The sequence below is a fragment of the Labrus bergylta genome, chromosome 12 (assembly GCF_963930695.1).
Source record: "Labrus bergylta chromosome 12, fLabBer1.1, whole genome shotgun sequence".
Taxonomy (NCBI): Eukaryota; Metazoa; Chordata; class Actinopteri; order Labriformes; family Labridae; genus Labrus; species Labrus bergylta.
Genome location: NC_089206.1, coordinates 22,211,465 through 22,229,081, shown reverse-complemented (window position 1 = coordinate 22,229,081; position 17,617 = coordinate 22,211,465). Strand labels below are relative to the sequence as shown.

Genomic DNA, 17,617 nt, shown 5'->3' with positions numbered 1-17,617 from the left:
TGACGACATAAAGAACTGCAGGTCATGAGACATTAGGATAAAAAGTATGAAATTGTGCCCACTAAATCAAAATCACACAACACAATGAGGTATAGGATATAAAAACAAAAAAAAGACGTTGAGGGAGCAGACTATAAAAAAGAAACCATGCCATGATGAGGGACATTAACTCTCCTGAGCTTGTAATAGAGAGTGTGTGTTCTGCGTGAGTGAAACATTATTATCTGCAGAATGCACTGAACAAGGCGGACGGTAATGGTATGAAGAGCTGGGTCAATAAGAGCTGTCAGGTCGGGGCATCGGATTTCTCAGTTTCATCCTTCGCATCTTTGACTACATTGATTTGATGTCGGTCATTTGTTGTTGTTGTTGACAGGAGAGCCAATAAAGAAAATAAGTGTTCAGTATTTCTGACTGCTGTGGATGGAGGACCATGTAGCTCTGCATGGATGTCTGATTTAAAGACAGGGTTTGGTAATTTGAAGTTTGAAATTAATAACTCATGTTCTCTGAAATAGAACCCTGCCATGAAGAGGTTAAAGCTTTACAATTCAAGACAAACCTTTTTGGAAATACTCTTCTTTGCTTTAGGATTTTTTTTAAATACACAATATGGTTTAACCCTTAAGTCGTTTTTTCATGGTCAGCAGAACTCGACTGCGCACGCTGCTTCTGCACTCACCCGGACATACGAGTCAGTCGAAGGATCTGATTGGTAGTCTGCTGCGGATTCAGAGTTGGGCTCGATAACTGTTTCAGGGGATGGTGCGTAGGTGACTGACTTTTCACTGACACTAGCTGAACCTGTAGCAGAGTCCACGTGTGTCTCCTCCTCCGGGTTGTCGCCCTCATTCAGCCACAGAGGCGAGTCTTTCTCTTCAGCGTGGCCCCCCTCCTCCCCATCGCTGACGGACAGGTCCATCAGGAGGGAGACTCTGCTGGAGGTGGTGGAGCTGACATCAGAGGAGGAGCCCGCTGCTTCTCCCGAGGGCTCTATGAATCTCAGCTCAGGGTCTACCTGGCCTCTAGTGCTGCTGGGTAATGTAGTTTGGGGAACTTTGTCAGAGATATCCCAGGTCTCAGTCACGTTCTCCTTCAAAAGACCCCTCGTAGTGCCATTGTTTCCCTCTGTCGTCTCCTCCACATAGAAGGGGGATCCGGCATTGGTGGTGACGTCGGGGTGGATGGTGGTGGACTGGCCGAGGAGCTGGACAAGGGGGGAGGTGGTGGCGAGCGTAAGGAGTGAGGTGGGTTCAGCATTAGGGGAGGTGGGTGTAGTCGCTGTGGTGATGGTGGTTGTTGGAGGGACAGCTGTTGTGGTGGGGGTAGGAGTCTCTGTGGGAGGGGGCTGTGTTGTTGTTGTTGTTGCTGCTGCTGCTGCTGCTGCTGCTGTTGATATTGTTGTTGTTGTTGTAGCAGCTTGGACAGTGGGAGGTAAGGGGGTCAGTTTTCTGGTGGGTGGTGGGATGGTGGGTGTTGGCGGTTTGAACTTGACGATGAAAAAAGCACAAACATGGAGGGATGGGGAAGAAAAAAAGGCAGGGGGAGGAAAGGGAGGACATTTTTAAAATCAAATAAAAGGGCGTGCAGAAACATTAAACGGCAACATATGAGTGATTTAAAAAAAACAGAACTGGACTGAAAAAAGACAAACAAAACTTAAATTAAATACGCAGTGCATGCACAGACCAACATGAAAAGCTCGATGCAAATTGCTGCATGGAAAAAGCTCTGCAGAACAAACTCAGTGTTTAGCTTCAGTTCAATGTAAAGACTGAAGCTAATGCAGTCTGATACAAACAGCTCTGCGTCAAACTCTCCCTCCATGAAGGCTGTAATGTAATAAATGTCTCTGATTCTCCATTATGGTCGGAGTGGAAGCTGCTGTTTATGCTTTTAAAAGAGACGTGAATAGCTTTTACGTAGATACCGACATAGGAAACGTTCAGATCAGCTAAATGACCTTTTAGGCTGATTGACAAAAACTCCAGTTTTGATTCAGCACGAGAATCTTTGGTCAAGAAGATTTCATTTGTGAAGCTCGTAGTAAACAAAGACCTTATGAATGTAAACATGACAGACTGTTTGACAACTGTAAAAGTTTCAAAGAGGATCAGACAATTGATGTGCAAGATGCACAAAATTAAAAAATATCAACACTATTGAATGTAAATGGACAAGGCCTCTTAATAAAACGCACTCGAGTTCATCAGAAGAATTAACGACATCCTCCTAAATCATCTTTTATGGACATTATAACCTTCATGCAGGCAGGATGTCCAGCAGGGCTGCTAATGACTTTTTAATGAGTTCACCTTCCCCTGATATATATTTGCATTTAAATGAGCAGTATGTAACTCTGACACCTAGAGTTTAAAATGGGTACTGTAGTCCAAATTCTAAACATTGTAGAGAGCTGTCTCCCCCCTCCTCTCTACAGTCGATGCTCACTCAGGTCACCATGTGGTGGACACTGAAGCTTCAGTGTTTATCCAGCTCTGCATGGGTCTGTAAACCTTTCTGTGTTCTAACCTCTCTCCATTTTTCAAAAGCATCTCCAATATTGATCCTAGTTTGAGCACGTTTCTGCTCGTGGAGCTTATTAGAAACATGCAGAGGCTTTTTAGGTCGGGTACAATCACTTTTATCTGAACCACTTCTCTTGCCCGCTTCCATCGCTGCAACACCTGTTGCTTTGACCTGATAACTGCTCTCATATCTGGCAAACTGAGGGGCGTCCAAAACGGCCGTGTGGTCCAAACAAATCCAGAGCATTCAGGAGCAGAATCTAAAGTTAGAAGGAGGACATACTGGCTGCTGCATTGTTGTCAGAGAAGCCAGCACTTCAACATAGCATGTTTCCTTAATGTCTGATCATATAGTAAGGTCACTTCATCATTTCACTCAGTACATATCTTACTGACTGCTCCTTTAAATTACTACCTAATAAAAATCCAACCTTTTCAGATTTAAAGATGACTCACATTTTGGTTGTAGATTGTGACTCCTTGGCTGCAGGTTTGTTTGTGTGTGCAGATGTGCTGATGGATGCACCAGTTACACCCCCAGCGACTGCTCACACACCCTTGGCATCTGGCAGAGCACACACACGGGGAGAACGAGCACAACAACAAAACAAAACACAAAATAAGGAACGCGTTAAATTTTTAAAAGCAGTTACAAAATCTCCAACAACAGACCCTGCACTCACAGATGATCTAACTCTGAGTTATCTATTGTTGTCTCTGCACACATCTCCTGCTCACTGGTTTGGACTTTGGATGCTAAACTGCAGATGAAAATGAGATTGCTTCAGCTGGCTTTCTCTGACACGTTGGATCTTGAAAAGAGCTTGTTGGATGTGTGGAATGCGATCTCTACATTTAAAATGCAAGTTTCCAAGGCCCACTGTGGGACTCTTCCCGTGCAATGAGCCCTTAATGAAGGGGACTACGCACAGAACACCTTCGGATCAAAAGAGCAAAAACTATTTGATCAAGATTCAGCAAAGCCGACTTCTTCAGTCAGATGCTCGAACAATTAAAAACTTGAAATCTCTGCTAAAGACAATCCTACACAAGCTTGACATTTTATCATGCTCCTATTTATTGTGTTTCTAACGTGCAAACGAGTATTTTTCAGAGGTTACAAGTGAAAGGCACATAAATAGACCTGCTTACACGTAACTTATTTTATGTACATTAATATGAGTTTGATAAGGAAAAGATGTGTGCACTCACGGCCTGCGTCCTGACAGCTGCTGGACCAGGCTACAGTTGTAGAAGGTGAACTCTGTTTCTGCCACAGTCACGTTTGTAAACCGCAGCGACAGGGTCACCATCACAAACTCTGCATCAGAAAAAAAAAAAACAGACACCACAAGAGTCAAGGTCGTAAGCTCGGCTTTCCCTGTTTCCCATCCCTCCCCGTCTGTTGCTGTCTGTCTGTCTGTCTGTGTGGCTCATCACTCTCCAGTCCTGCCTCCTCGTTACCTGGTCAAGCTTTTCCACCGCCTCTTCTTTACTGCACACCTGTTTCCCATCCATAATCGAGCCTCTAGTGTTTAAAACCCTGAGCTTTTCATCCACTCCTCACCAGATTGTCTGCTCACCAACAGTGTTAGTTACAGTCGGCCCGTTTGGATTGAAAAGTTTGGTGTATTTTCCCCAGTGCCTGAGTATTTATGCCTGCCCGCCCACTTGCCTGCCACAACCTCTGAAGGTGTACTGCTCTTTTTTGGACAATTTACTAACTAGCTCCTGTGTTTGTTGTGTTGCACTTGGGTCCAGCCTTTAGTGAAAAAGTATCACAAGCAATCACCATATACCATTGTTTTCTTACAGTATGGGCAACAAAATGAGGACAGAATTGTTTAATGCTATCTTTGATCATGTGAAAAACTTCAGCCACTGATTGCAGAGACACTCACCATCTCCTTGACCAATCCGGGGCAGACTGCTGGCATCGGGGGTGGGGCAAATCACGCCTGTATTTGTGAGCGAGGCGGGCGTTTCTGTGTTGTGGAAAACGCACGAGTAGGCCTCTCCTTTACCCAGACTGGGGAGGCCTTCGACAGACACTGTGATCTGAGGAGATGGAGAGAATATCACAGAGCCATTGAGAAAATGATGTAGACATCTTAACAACTACAACCATATTTTTTTAGATTTGTCTAAAAAACAGTTTCTTATTATTGTGTATTCCCCCCTCTCTCCACTGCATTACATCAGTTTCCTCCCCGCGGCTGATGTTGTAGAGGCTGAGGTGCTGGATGCCGAGGCACTGCTGCGTCTGGTTGAAGCTCCACAGCCACTGACCCTGCTCAGATCCTCGCTGGCACTCCCAGCGCTGACCACACCTTGAATGTCCCAGAGGAGAGGAGTGATTTTAGAAACGCATTCACAGCAGCCACACCTTTTCTTTTCAGTTCTTTCTTTCTTCTGGTTTTAAAAACTCACCGTCCCTCCAGCACACACCAGCCACAGTAGGGGTCTCTGGCAGACAGACAGGACTGACAGTCCAGGTGGTCTCCACATTCTGCCACTGGACGCTTCTCCACCTAAAGATTACAGATCAAGAAGGGTTTGTAAGGAGACACAATGTTAACGTTAATACAGTGAATACGAGGAGAACTCGACTTGTTCCCCTCAGTTGTAACAGTGTTAGGTAAAAGAGGCTGCTAAAATATGAACATCTTCATTTGAGAAACTTAGTGACCAACATTTTAAGCACATATGACAGCACTCTCAACTAAAAAAAACATTAGTTGAAAGTGTCTGTGAAGTGTGGCGACTAGGTCCAGGAGCTTTCCACTCTCCATAAAAAATAAATCTCCATTTAAAGGCTTCATATGTGATTTTTTGATCCAGCAGATGTCGCCCTTGAGCACCAGCATGAAACCAAAACAACTTGCGGTGCATTGTTGTGTTAGCATGCTAATGCTAGCGATCTTTATTATGCTCGTATCTTCACACTGCATGTAAATTTACCTGAAATGAGCGTGATCTAGAAACACAGTTAAGCAGTGAGTACAGTATTCTTCAGTTATTCTTCTTCTAGTCCCTCAATTAAACAACTTTTATACGCAAGGGGAGGAGTCTGCCAGCTGTCCAGGCGATATAAACAAACTGAAGATAGGACTCTGAAAACTCTGAAAACATCACAGACAGTGGGACTCGGGTGTTACACCCATTGTAGACAGTCATGACTTACAAAGCTATTTTCACAGGATATACTTGATTTATATTACATTTAAGTTTAAAAAATCGCACATAAAGCCTTTAAAGGCTGATAATTACTTATTATTGTTGTTACAAAAAGTAACACTGACTGAGATGTGTCGGCATGCTGTGTGTGTCCACACACTGGGTAGTCTGTGCAGGTGTTATTTGTTCTATTTCATACTTCCTGACCGCCAGAAGCCTGTCCTAACCCTGGATAATATCTGTCTCGTGCACGCGCAGGTCGAGTATTTAGGATCTAATATCGACAAAGTCACCTGTGACCTGGGATGACGCATGATGTAGCTTAAATAGCCTGCGTCGTTACGCGAGACGTCCCTGCAGAATATTCTCGCCGAGATTCAGAGTGACGGAGAACTCTGGCAGTCATCCAAAATTCATAGAACCGTAGTTACATATGTAACTCTCGTTTTATGGATTAAAGCAAAGCTGACGTAACTACATGTCTTTCTTTAAAGCACGGCCTGCTCCAACCTCCACCTCAGCTGCAAGGAAGTCGAGGAATAAAAAGGAGAAAGCCTTCCTGCAGAATTTTCCCATTATGCTCTTTTGTAAAGCGTCTTGAGACAACACTTGTTATGAATCTGCGCTATACAAACAATGATTGATTGATAAAAGCATTATTGTGTGATCTTTATTCTCGATATGTTAAACATACCTGCGGGCTGCAGCTCTACATTCAGACTGCGACTGGCAGCTTCCACGTTCATTCATCAGCACCTCCGGCTGCCCACACACACTCTCTGTAGGGAGTGTGCCAACACAATGAAGCCCACTTTCTCTGATCAATACCATTGTTGTGTCTGACCTCACACCTCCTGCCGACTGTTGTACTCATCACAGTGGGCTTTGTGACCTTTGACCTCAGCAGCCAGCTGGCCTCTCTGTTTTCTCTTGCGCTCTTTATCCGTGAGAGAGACACAGCTTGAGGAAGTATGAAAGCCTGAAACACTCTGACAGACGATGAATTGCCTGACAGTGAATGACGAGACATATTCGCTCTCGTGTTTGGAGACATCTGGGTGAGTGGCTGAATGGTCGAACTCGATAAAACCGCTACGGCTGATTGTACAACTTCTGATTGGTTTGAGGATTAAACACATTACAAAGCTGTGAAAACGTACCTGTGAATAATATAATTTTTTTAAAGATAATATTTCAATTCTGCAGCTGGAATAGTCCTTCATTGGTATTTTTGCAACTTGACATATTGTTTCTTGAATTATTTTAAATTAATTAAGCTAAAAGATTATGCAAAACAACAAAAAACACAACAATGAGTAAAAGTTCTGCCTCGAATATGAAAAAAAAAATGCAAAACCGAATGCTTTACATACATTTACCCAAATGTCAGGACCAAATTCTGGCCCTAAAACAGTCTAGTGTGAGGCAAGCTGGAGGAAATTTTATTGTGATCTAAATTCTCTCACAGCAACCTGCAGGACTTTTATTTTATAACAGAAAAACAGCTTCCTTCAATGTATCAAGACTATCACGATTAGCTCTGGTTTTTCAGAGTTTAGATTTTCTTGTTTTAGTTTTTCTTATTCTTCCCTAGTGTTGCTTGTTTCACTTGTGTGTCTTGAAATGTTTCCTAGTTTAGTCTTTCCTGTTATATTTTGTAATTTCTTGTGTCTCTCTATGTTCTAGTGTGTTTTGTGACATTCTGTGTGTCTTCAGTGTTCCAGGATTTAGTTTGTAGTTTTTCAGTCAATTTTGGATGTCGTCTTCCTCCCGGTGATTTTCCACGTGGTTACTCTTTGTGTTTTTTTGCCTTTTTGTTTTAAGTAAATAGTTTTCAATATTGCACTTGGGTCCTCCTCTTGGTTTTTCAACACGTACCATGACAAACACAGTGTGACCACTTCTCTGGACTTACAGTGGTCTTGGTCATGATGTAGACGTTTGCTCCGTTCTTGTCCAGTAAAAGGTCGCTGTTGATGGGTGAGTTTGGCTGAATCGTCATGTTTGCATAGACCTCCACACGGCCGTCCTGCTGACCCAGGTAGACCTGAAGAGCACAGCAGAAAACAACAAACACTTCACAAATCAGTCATCAGAGTATTTGTGATACTTAGAGTTAAAATAGCCAATAGTCCTGCTAAAGTATTCATTTAGAAAAACTGGTACACTCCCAACACTGCCGGATGAAAATGAAGAATAGGGAAAAAAAAGGAAAGAAGCAGAAAGAATATCATCAGACTACGACTCCATCACTAATCTAATCATGCCTGTGCAGGATCGCAGCAGAAGTGGCCATGAATGCGATTATGGAACAGTCAAATCCAATACGAAGCGCAGGAAGACACCTCTGGCTCGAGTGATTCCCAGGCCTTCAAACTCTCATGTTACCTCCTGTTAATGAGATTAGCAGAGGTTTTTATGCCTCTCTCCATGAGCCTCTCACTTGACCACTGGGAGCAGAATGGACAATCTGTTGTGCCATTAAGAAGCTGCACTCAAAACATTATGGCATGGAAAGAAGCTCAGTAACGCTCGGTGACTTACACACACTAACGCTGTTTGTCCTTTTGCAGTTGACAATATGCAGATGATGTGATGCTGTATTTAGGATGCGTAATATGCTCTACAGGTGTATAGGAAGTTAAGCTCGACCTGCAGGACTTGTTACTTCTAAAAGACTTACACTGACCTTAAAAAAAAGTGTATTCGCTTTTTACTGCAACATTAAACTCAGTCTCATCTTCATATGTTTAGCTGAAAGAGTGCTGTGGTTGGGCTAACCTTATTAATGGGTTGCACAAGGGGTGTAGTTCTTCTTTTGTTTTATTTAACAGGGACACATACAGTATGTGAAAAAACAAAGTAGATGCCATGCAAACAGGTTTCTAGCCTTTGCTAATGTGCAACTCCCTGGCTAGCTTATTGGGATTAAGCAACTGATGATAGCTTTGTCGGCTGCGCCTATACCCAGAGAATTTGGAGATAAAATAGCTGAGTGATATTTTATTTTTTGCATGGGCAATGGCCAATGATTCAACTACCAACTGGCTGGACGTGCCATTGGTGTGGCTCATCACTTACCCGGTAAGTTAGGGACAGAGTTTATACCAAATATCTGATGTGTAGCATCAAGCGAACTAATGAACATATTCAATCATGATCAATATGAAGACCAGAGTGTCACTCTGCCTTCATGTAGCAGTGTTAAAAGTACTCCAGGAGGTGCTGAGAAACAGTCATGCACCTGACCCACAGCTCCACCACATCCTTTCTTTTTGGCACTTCAGATTCAGGAATGCGTTGGCAATGTATGACGTGTGCTGGAGCTGACAAGGCAGAACAGCGATGTGTGTGTGCATGCCTGTGTGTGCCACAACCACACACCAGTATTACGCTCCTGCGGATGTAATGTGTAAGCACAAAGTAGTGTGACTGCGCTGCTGCGGAATCAAACTCTGTGGAGGTCTTGTGTTTGAACTAAGCTATGCTAAGTTAAGCACCTTCATATTTAACAGATTGATAATATTCTGGTATCAGAGTTGCAATGAAACTTCCAGAAAGAAAGTCTATTAAACAAAGGTTGGAGTCAGTAGTATGTGACACTTTGACCCCATACACAGTCCATCCCAGACACACTGGTATGAGATCTAGAATGAGCCATCAATTGAGGGCTTACAAGCCTTACACACAAACACACACACATACTCTTACATAGTCGTGTATCTGGATTCTGTGGAATTTGTCCTGCTGTGATACGATAATCCTGTTACAATAGCTTACTTCAGATGGCTACATGGAGCGCTGCTTTGATCTGCTACCTAACAGCACCATGTCTGACTCTTGCATGTCGCACTCTCTCTATTTCACACACAAAAAAAAAACACATTTCAGGTCATTTCTACAGTGCGTACACTGTAGAAATGACCTGCTAGACGATGAAGACCTTGCAGCAGCGTTATGTCTACATCTCCTTTATCTAAATCCCAAAATGTAGCTATCAGATATATGTAGATGTTTTTGTAAAGGAAGGATACCCAGCAGGGTTTGGACAATACTGCAAAAATAAAAATATGGGGCCCAAATTAAAGGTCCATTGTTGGGACTGTGATTGACGAGTCTTTCAAACATTTCATTTTTTTTTAAATTAGCCTGAAAAGTGCGATCGGTTTCCAACAATCACATACCGTAAGCCCACAGAACGAAAAGCTAATGTTTGAGGCATGGGGTCATTTTGGTATGCTGTTCTGTGTATGTTGGAAAACTGTGAATGCAGGAATGACTGGAATCTGCATGTCTGGATGTAGTCGCAAAGCAATCCTTAAGTATTATGGGAATGGGCAAAGACTCTGTGAAAATGTTTTTTTTTTGTACTGTAAGGTGTGTTTGCTTTGGTTGGAAATGATTCACACACATCCTTAGAAGGAGCAGGCAGTAACAGATACAGGGGCAGGGCTGCAGGGATCATGGTGTTAAGAAAGTCCTGCTTCTGTGCATGTCTATGATGGAAACTGCCCTCATAGGATATTGCTTAATAATCCAAAAAATTTCCATGAATCACAGTTCTCTGGGATGCAGTGGTGATGTGTTTTGGGCGTCTTCCTGCTTCCCACTTGGTGCATGCTGGGGCAGGCTTAAAGGCCTGAAGATTCTGTTACAGAAATGAAAGCATTGAAGACTTCAGCTACCTTATGCAGAGTCCCTTTGGAGTCTCCCAGGAAGGCTATGCTGTGTCCATCTCTGACACTGACAGCCACAGCAGTGAGACGGGCAGCTGAGGTTTGCCACACCGCTTTAGCTTCCAGCGGCGCTCGGCTTGCCATTGGACTGGGAGTGTGGTCGGAGCCACAGGGATATGCCTTAAGGGTATTCTATGAGGAACAAAAAACAAAAACAACAACAACAGCAGAGAGATTGTTCAGTTAGCTTGTCCTTAAAATAAATAAGAAACAGACATTTTTACTACTCTCACTTTGAGAAAAAGACAGAAATGTGTTTCTGAGGCTCATTCCAGTACTGATTTTTAGAGGGGAGACCTTCACTGATTACTGATAGAGCAGTTCATGTATGACGGTTTTGAGCTGGATTGAAAACAGATGTTGTCTATGTGGCATCTGTGCTGATTGTCAATCACTAGAACAATGCAAGAAACTATTTTATGGCTGACACTTTTAGAGCTGGAATAATATGCAATCCAATACCAATTTTAGAGGGTACATTTTGTACACATTACTGATATGGCCGGAAGTTTTGGGATGACTGTGCACCAATATGACAATACATCTACCAATTCCAGTATTGATCCCCTCTTGCTCAGCATTGACGATCTGCTTCATGTGCTGCAGACGGTGCTGGGAGTATTTTTAACTAGGAACATGGAACGTGGTCTGCTTGAAGATAACACCATTTCACCAATAACAAGAATTTAGGGGCGCAGATGGCCTAGCAGTGGGATCGCACTCCATGTAGGGAAGCTACAAGCGGGCGGCCCAGGTTCGAGTCCAGCATGTGGCTCCTTTCTCGCATGTCGTTCCTCACTCTCTGTCCCTGGTCTCCTACTCTATCCACTGTCGTATCCAATAAAGGCAAGCGCCCAAACAGAAATGTTTAGGGACAAAAAGATTTCAAATTAGAAGATATCAGGAAACACATACACCGATACTTCTATATCTGTGATTGGCATTTATTAGTGATGATACCTGGTGAATGAAATATCTGTCTAGTAGTAAATACTTTGAGTTATAGCTAAACGAAATGCAACCGGATAACTTTGCTAGCAGGAACACTAATAAGACTCAGATATTAAAATGGATCTTAAAATGTCCAAAACTTAAGAAAATGCTTCTACACGTCTCTTTCAATTAGTCTTCCATTCTTTCCCACTATTGCCTCAGAGCCTTTGAATCCTCTTAATTCAGCATAAGAGGATTGCTCAATAGATTAAAGTAGACTCATAAGAACACAGCCAAGACGTTCTTTCGGTTTGGCAAACAACCACTCCAAATCAGAGCTCAAAGTAAGTCTTTGAGCTCTGGCTCCAGATAATTGGCACTAAAGGGGGAAGTAGCGACGGCAATCAGCATCTCCTTTTCTTCCTCTCGATTATTATTTGATTCTTTGTGCCTGTCACTTTGTATGCTTGTCTTTCTGTTCCCATGTACCCAACCCAGCCTCTCTCTCTCTCTCTCTCTCTCTCTCTCTCTCTCTCTCTCTCTCCTCTTATGTCAGTGGGTTTTCAAAAGGACTCCTTGTCAGTGCTCATTAAGCAGCAGTCCAGCTGATCCTGAGTTAGTTTGGTTTATTGATCCCTAACGATCCCATTAAATGGTTCTGAAGGCTGGCAGGACCGGAGCGGCTGCAGAGGGGGTCACTGGAGGGCTGCAGCTGGGTGAAGCTTCTCCTGGGGCATCTCGGAGCTCTTCAATGGGAGCCTCATTATAAGGCTGCCTTTACTTCTTCCTGTTATTCAATCTTCATGCCAGCCATCCACTTATCCCCTGTTCTCTGCTTTGTTTTGTCTTTCTGTGAAACTGACCGAGTGAATTCACCAAGACGATATACTTCTCCAACCACAAGAAAGGAATCTGAGTCTCTACGAGTATGTTAAAGACAAATAATTGTTTTCAAAGCCTTTAACTCTAAAATACTTCCTTTTCTTTCATCATGAAAAGGTCAGCATCGATCCGGGCTGATGCAGATGTTTGAAGACAAAAAAACAGAAACAGGTGTGTATGTACCATGGGCAGGTTGGCACAGCTGGATTTGACCTCGTATTCTATGTAGGCAACCTCCCCTCTTCCCTCCACCCGGCCATCCTGGGTGTAGCAGAGGTCGCGGGTGGAGTCGATGTGCCTGTCGAGCTCGTCCAGTGGGTAGACGCACAGAGCGGAGGCGTCCAAGAGATTGTTGTTTGCCGAGCCCGCGCGGGTGGAGAAGACTCCCAGGAGGTCCTCGCCTTCTTGGCCCACACCTTGGCCCACCTGTAACAACAAAGACATGGGAAAATCTCAAAGAAAATCAAACAACATTCAGCACCAGTTTAACCCATTTCTGAAAGCGATAAGAGATTTCAAACAGTCTGATGACCAGGAAGCTTTAGCCTTTGTTTTCCCCAACCAGTCAAGCAGTTACAAATCATATCCGGATTATGATTGGGTAAACTAGATCTTCTGATGTGAGACTTGAGTATTTGCTGCACAATCGTCACATACATCTAGAACCAGTTTATCAAATGTGTGCATTGGATGGAGTACTTGCCAATATCCAATACCATACCTAAGGTTGTACTCGATGTCCAGTACCGCATTTCTCGGCTTTATCAGAGCTTGTTGTAAATATAAGGTATCAAAACCACTCTAGAAACAAAATATGAAAGGTACCTGGGCAGCCTGCAGCAGGTTGTAAGTCTTGGAGGGAAAGGAAGCGGATCTGCAGACAAGAGGAACTTCCACATAGGAATAGTACGATGTGTCGTCCAGGCACACTCTGGCAGCGTAGGTCCGGTACTCCCTGGATACTGACTTGATGTCACGTCGGTAAAACAGGAAGTACACATATGAGCGTCGAGTGAAAGCTTTCACAAAGTGGTGGTCGTATTCCGACAAACGCCCGGCCACAGCAAGCTTGGCTGTCTCCTCATAGGAAAAGACGGGTTCTGATGAAAGATGACGGGTGGAGATGGGCGGATGGCTGGCGGTATAGCCCCTCCCAACGTACATCACCGTCCTCTCCCCTCCACGCAGTCCCACCACCAACCCCACAGTTGACACAGTAGGATCGTTGGCAGCGACATACTGCGTGTCTACGGGCCTTTCGGTAGAGAAGAGGACCTTTTTGATCGATGCCAGGCTGCGTTTCTGACAGGTGCCCTGGTGGATGCTTCCACAGGTGATCAGCTCCAGCGCCTTTGGATCCACCAGCAGTAACTTGTTGTGGTTACTGGTTCTCCTGGCCTGGGGACAGTTAAACTCCGTGACTGGGGGGAGGCACTCTTTGCTGTCACTCACAGGACCGGTCGGTTGCTCCTGCACCAGGCGGAGTCCATCTGATCCGTCCAGCTGGAAGAGGTGGTCCCTGGCGCCCAAATACACTGTCCCCAAAGAGGGGTCCGGGTGGAGCACCAGGTGCTGGAATTCAGTGTCATTACGGGTGAAGCGAGGATAGGAGCGACCATGGGCTGTGACATAGACGATGTGGATAAGGAGTAAGAGCAGGATGGATTTCAGAGTCTTCCCATGTAGCATGGCAAATATTCTGAGGAAAGAAACAGCAGAGTTAGCGGGATGAACCAGCAGATGCTGAAGGTTAAACAACAACATTCAGTTAGGACAAAAGCTCCTTCAGTACAGTCGAGAGCATTACGCAGGTGTAAGAGTTCAAATGTGGAGAAAACCCACTGAGATATCCACCAAATAAATGCTATTTTCTCTTGCTGGCTCTTATTATTCATAACATAATCATCATTTGGCATAATGCTTGGATTTGGATATTGCACTTAACTCAGCCAAATTGCTGAAAAGATCATAGTTTGATCAATCTTGAATCAGTACCAAGACATCAAAGTGCGGTTAACATCAGCTTACTTTAGTTAGCCTGGCTTCAACTACGCACGGGCTCTGATTAGTCCTGGGTGGTTGTTGGGTTTGAATGTGCAACATAGGAAAAATATGCGTGGGCTGGTAATCGGGAAAAAATAATTAACAAGTGAACATGGATACTGAGTGGGTCCCCAGTGAACTACACTCAACCCATATATGACCTGTAAGATGGCCCACCAATCACCTTTCATCAACCAAACTGGGCTAACTCTGTAGGGTGCAGACATTCAAACTGATGGAAGTTTTGCTGGGTCCCTCTCTGGCAATTCCAATGGGCGGTGGCACAATCCATTACAGCTCCATCATCTAATCTTTGATCAAATCTGGGGCGCTGGTGGGGCAGTGGTTGGTGAGTGCGCCCTATGTACAGAGGCTGTGGTCTTCCAAGCGGGCGGCCCGGGTTCGGGTCCGGCCTGAGGCTCATTTCCCACATGTCGTTCCCCATTCTCTCACCCCGGTTACCGACTCTATCCACTGTCCTATCTCTCCATTAAAGGCACAAAAAGCCCAAAAATGAATCTCAACTTTGATCAAATCAACACATATCCCTCACAGAGCCCATGTAACCCATCCCCAACAACATGTGCAAGGCTTCAGTGCACAGCTGTGTTAGACAATAATCAACTCCTTGTAGCAGATCGAAAGGTACACTAAAAAAAAGTTCAAGATTTTCCTTTTAAGGGCATAATCACACGGAGAGCGCTACAAGGACGCCTGAGCACATCTGGTGGAGCAGCTGGGACGGCCTATGGAGCGGGGCTGCGTGTGCATAATAAAATAAGTGAGAAAAAATGGATTTGTGCAAACATATAGCTCTCCTCATTGCTTAGCTCCAAGATGACGAGGGGGTCATAAAAATGTCATACAAAGATGAGGAAAGTCCTCCTATTTAATTTAGGCCAAAAGTGATATTAACAAGCACTGTGACTCTGTGTCTTGAGCTGAAAAGATGAAAATATATGCACTTTTATGGGTGCCCAAAAACCACTAGCTGCAGCAGCAGAGAAGAGCAACTGGCAAGTGTGCTTTACTTTAGGAAAACAATGGTTTTGCTGAGGAAGCATTTCTATGCGTCTCTGTGTGAAGTAAAAAATAGATTAAGGCTTGGTTTTGGAGTTCATGAGATGTATTTTCCAAACACTCTTAAAGGATTTTATTCTCACCATCTATGTTCTTTGTTAAGATGAAGTTTTCCTCCGTCTGATCACCTGGAATCATAGCCCATTCCTTTTCATGTGTGTCTGGGATTGTTGGCGACAAAGAGGATTATTCATCTGTAAACGCAGAAGGAGCGAGAGACAAGAAGAGAGACATGACTCAGATTGACAGAAGCAAATCTCTAGATGACTCTCCTGTCTTGACTTATTCATCAAAAAATCTCACAACAGTCTCTCATACGATCACTCCCACAATTTTTTATTACTCCAAAAAAAACACCAGCAGCTCCACCAGTATCTCTTACAGCCGGAGTGATCTGCAAAAACAACTCTCATTTCCACAGCTGTCACTCAACACCTCCAACAGAGTGGTCTGTGGACACTGAGAGCCTTTGCATTAGAGATATAAAACCCCTTAATTATTTAACAGGTTCCTCAGACCTTTCCCTGACCCCAGTGAGGAAGGTCACAAAGGAATAAAAACACACTGGTGTGTAGAACAAGCTTTAAACTTAGGAGGGGTGCTTAATGTAGCTCTTGAAAAGGATTATTCATGCACCAATGCTCGGGGTAATAAGACACAAAACGTGTAGAGAGAAGCTTTGTCTCTAAAGAAGTGTGATATTAAGAAATGCCAATATTTTGCACCATTACCTTGCAGTGACAAAAGACATTAGACATGCAGTGCCATCTCACCTAACTGTAGACGCCCTGAGGCTGCAAACGGGACAAAGACAAGAGAGGATGAGAGGGAGGGAGGACGGGAGTGTGTGTGTGTGTGTGTGTGTGTGTGTGTGTGTGTGTGTGTGTGTGTGTGTGTGTGTGTCTGCGTTTGACCAGGGGCCATCCAGGAGCAGGTGCGTGCGTCTTAGAACGTGTCTGGTAAGTGGGTGAGTCTCGGACCCCCTCTTTACTTATTCATGAGCAGAATCAGAAGTATGATAAGTAATAACCCCCCCCCCACGCCCACCGTCAGAGGATTGTGCATGTGGGTGAATGTCAACAGGAGCGGCCATTAGAGTGTGTTCAACGGGGCTGAAAATCCACACCGCCCCTTTGGGAGAGGAATATTCTTTATGAAATATAAATCTAAAACAAACCAATTCTTTGTGCCTCATGTTTTATTGAATTCAATCTGAAAGCGCTCTCAAACACAGGTCGTCTGAAGCTGCTTGAGCTGCGACTTCTTTTGAAATGGTGATGTTGGTATGACGACATGTCCGGTTTTAAATATTCTTTGTTTTGCATTTCAATTATTGAGAAAACTATGTTTACAACAGGACGGATGATTCCTTACCGTTTCCCCAAACTGAGTTTTGATTTAGCTGAGTCATCAAATTGAAGTAAAAGATTTATTAAATACTACCAGTGTTTTACAAACTTACATATCTTCTGTCTTGTGATTGGTTGTATCTTGTTTAAGTTGGAAATGCATCACGACCTGCTAGTCAGATACTCTCAAAGTTCCATTTCATGAGGACTTAAAATTTGAGTATTTCTTCTTCATGTAAAAATGTAAAAACTATGAGAAGAGTGTTTCCATATCTACAAACTTTTGGGGTCTTTCCAGCATCTGTAGGCAAGCCTGGAAACATCTCAAGATGAAATTCTCACAGCTTCTCCGTCGAGCAGACGACGTCCTCGCCTGCTCTCTGACCGGCTAACATGACTCAGTCCACATATTTATAGCTCACTGCGACCCCATCGCCATGGGAACTTCCTCTTTCCAACCAGAAATGATGTCTTCCTAAGAGCTAGCATGAGATCAGACTGGATGACTGCGGTGTGGGACGGAGAGAGGAGAATGATGGGAAGACCATGAGAAACACAGAGAGAGGGGAAGTCCAGTTTAAGATTCAGAATTTGACATGTGAGAACGATTAAGGCAATGCAACCTTACACCTTTCTCACCAAGTAAAAGAAACACTGAGAGCTCTTTCTATGAGTGTGTGTTAAGACTTTAACGCATCGACCAATCCAAGACATTCTTCTTCTTCTTCTTGAAGTACGTCTGTCCAACAAGTCTTGTGAAAGTGAAACATCAACATGAACTACTGTGGGAGTGTTTGGTAGTGAAAACAAACAGCAGCGCCGGCCTTCAGAGGAGCAGAGGGGCGGTGTCTCTCATGCTCTGCAGCAACAATCTCCAGAGTTCATCAGA

The 17,617-nt window shown here is 43.9% G+C and overlaps 1 protein-coding gene across 4 annotated transcripts in view; it reads right to left on the bottom strand.

Moving 5' to 3' along the window:
* Positions 1–17,617, bottom strand: part of LOC109981534 (plexin-B1-like) — a 67,246-nt gene that overhangs the window by 22,464 nt on the left and 27,165 nt on the right. Inside the window, exons 2-12 of one of the 4 annotated variants that reach the window (XM_065961421.1) lie at positions 15,463–15,573; positions 13,082–13,955; positions 12,440–12,682; positions 10,391–10,573; positions 7,621–7,752; positions 4,959–5,059; positions 4,726–4,858; positions 4,430–4,586; positions 3,741–3,849; positions 2,985–3,093; positions 683–1,489 (exon numbers count right to left, since the gene is read on the bottom strand). In XM_065961421.1, the coding sequence (XP_065817493.1) occupies positions 683–1,489; positions 2,985–3,093; positions 3,741–3,849; positions 4,430–4,586; positions 4,726–4,858; positions 4,959–5,059; positions 7,621–7,752; positions 10,391–10,573; positions 12,440–12,682; positions 13,082–13,945 (2,838 nt within the window). In that variant the 5' untranslated portion in view covers positions 13,946–13,955; positions 15,463–15,573. Of the gene's footprint in view, positions 1–682; positions 1,490–2,984; positions 3,094–3,740; positions 3,850–4,429; positions 4,587–4,725; positions 4,859–4,958; positions 5,060–7,620; positions 7,753–10,390; positions 10,574–12,439; positions 12,683–13,081; positions 13,956–15,462; positions 16,383–17,617 lie in introns of those variants that run through there. The other 3 variants (XM_065961422.1, XM_065961424.1, XM_065961423.1) reach the window with 3 other exon arrangements.